The sequence below is a fragment of the Anguilla anguilla genome, chromosome 1 (genome assembly GCF_013347855.1).
Source record: "Anguilla anguilla isolate fAngAng1 chromosome 1, fAngAng1.pri, whole genome shotgun sequence".
Classification (NCBI taxonomy): domain Eukaryota; kingdom Metazoa; phylum Chordata; class Actinopteri; order Anguilliformes; family Anguillidae; genus Anguilla; species Anguilla anguilla.
Window position 1 is genome coordinate 4228593 of NC_049201.1, and position 2568 is coordinate 4231160.

The 2568-nt window shown below is 50.7% G+C and overlaps 1 protein-coding gene across 1 annotated transcript in view; it reads right to left on the reverse strand.

The window, feature by feature from the left end:
• Positions 1 to 2345, reverse strand: part of iglon5 (IgLON family member 5) — a 13573-nt gene extending 11228 nt beyond the window's left edge. Inside the window, exon 1 of the mRNA XM_035407804.1 lies at positions 2249 to 2345. Within this exon, the coding sequence (XP_035263695.1) occupies positions 2249 to 2279 (31 nt within the window). The 5' untranslated portion in view covers positions 2280 to 2345. The remainder of the gene's footprint in view (positions 1 to 2248) is intronic.
• Positions 2346 to 2568: the final 223 nt, after the last annotated feature.

Consider the following 2568-nt stretch of genomic DNA (forward strand, 5'->3'; position numbering starts at 1 on the left):
GGGAAATGTAAACCAATTATCAGAAAAACCAACGAGGGAAAGAACACGTCCACACAATGTTTATTTAGTGTTTTTAGTTCATTTGGATCCACATCAGCTGTACCCATAAGCAACAGCTTCACTCCACACAAACACAGGAACAAAAAAAAAAAAACAAAACAAAAAAACATATGGACCTATTGATATAAGAATTAATTTCATCGTTGCAAGTTTTTAATTTCAGCTGGAGCCAAAAAGGAGGAGAGGGGAAATTAAATAAATGGTGGAAAACTCACATTTAGGTTCTGATAATAATTATTTCCACATTAGGATGAATCAGGAAAAAAAATATGGGAACCCTGCACTTGGATAGAAGGGGGCTGGAAAGCAGAAAACAGCAACAGCTGCGGAACAGTGTGTGATTTGTCCTCTGTGGTGGACAAGAATAAGTCAATACGGCAGGGCAGTGGACACTGTCTAAATTCAGACGCCCCCCCCCCTGCGCTCTCCAACCGCCACCCACTCCCCCCCCCGCCCCGCCCCGCCCGCCCGCGCCCCCGTTAACTGGCACGGTCTTCAGAAGCAGTGAATTGCAGAGGCCCCCGCTCTCGCTGTGACGAGAACATAATTAGCCCGCCGGACGACTTTAACGTGTCTTTAGAAAAACGGAAGTGTTTTTGAAGTGTTGACAAACTTGTTTTTTTTTTCTCTCTCCCTCTCTCTCTCCCTCTTTAAGGGAGGAGAGGGAATTAGCCCCCGTCCTCCTCCGGTCTTTGGCAGCCCGCGTTCTGCTTGTGCGGTAGAGGGCAGGAGATGACACAAATCCTTTCCAGAGTCGAACAAGAAGGTCTGTCTGGTACGTGAGGGAATAGACGAGGGGAGGGGGGGGTTGTGGGCGGCTGGGGACTGTTTGCCATCCTCAGACTCTTAATATTTTTATCATTAAAGGGGAGCCAAGCAGCGGAACATGACAAAGAACATAATCTGGCTTCTAACAAGGAAATCCAGCGTTAAACTGCTGTTCGCTTTCAGAAAACCAGAGTGCCTAATCAGCAGACCATTAACACACACACACACACACACTCACACACACACACACACACACTGCACACACACTCACACACACTGCACACACACACACACACTCACACACACTGCACACACACGCACGCACAAACACACTCACACACACACACACTGCACACACACACGCGCACACTGCACACAGGCACACACGCGCACACACACACGCACACACACTGTGCACAAGCACACGTGCGCACACACTGCAAACATGCACACACAAACACACACTGCGCACAGACACACTTGTGCACACACAAATTGCACACAGGCACGCATGCACACACAAACACACACTGCGCACATACAAACACACACACACACTGCACACAGGCACACTTGTGCACACACACAAATTGCACACAAGCACACACAAACACACACTGTGCACAAGCACATACACGCACTCACACTGGGCACAAGAACACAAACACACGCATTCACATACTGCGCACAAGCACATATGCACGCACACACATACACACACACGGAGCACAAAAACACACCCAGACGTTACGCACGCACGTGTGCGCGGGCTCACAGCACTGCGCGGAAAGTCCTGTCACAGAGATTGCTGCTGCAGCTCTAATTGAAGATTATACCGCAGGATTATTAGCGCGGCTACTGAACTGGAGACGATTATCACAGCTGTGGCCCGGCTCAGCCAGTACGGGGGGGTTTACGGCAACGTTGCTCACTCATTCCATTAGCTTAATAAATATTGCTCCCCTGGTGACATCTCCGTCGAGCTGACTGCGCGTTTCAGCCGCTTTTCAGCCTGAGGGAGAGAACCGGCCGGCAGAACCAAACGTTCGAAAAGCCTTTTTTTCAGATCCGCGCGCAGGAAGATCTGACGCGCGGACCAGCCGACTCGCTAAACACACGTTCGAAAAGCGTCTTTCAGATCCGCACATGAAGATCGGACGTGCGAACCAGCCGACTTGTTAACAACGCAGATCGCGGTTTTTATTGTTTCGTTTCCACTGCCCTACGCAGATCGCGCTGTTTAATGTTTAGTTTTCATTTGCCCTTTTTGTCTATTCGTGCTCGCGACACGTCTCCTTTGAATAGAGGGGTGGGTGGATTTTTGTGTGGTCTAGGGGTCTCAGATCCTTGTCTCTGAAGGACTTTGTAAGGACCTTACCAGCCTGCCTCTGATTAAGACGTCGGCGGGATCCGGGATTACCTCGGCCTGCCGTAAATCCTTGCCGCAACATTGATGCGATCAAAGGCGAGGCTGACCCGCGGCCGCTCCCTGTGGGATCGCTGCTCCGATTAAGGGAGACCTGGAGAGAACAGGCTGACCCAACGAACTGCTCCAGACCAGCGCTTCCAATTTAAGGTGGACCACAAAAGGTGAATTTAAGGTGGAATGAAAACGGAGTTCACAGAGGAGAGGGGCAATGACCCCCTCCACCTCCTCTTACCACCACCCCCACCCCCTCTTACCCCACCCCACCCCAGGGCTACAGAAATATGGAGGTCTTACTGCCTGGGGGGCATCTG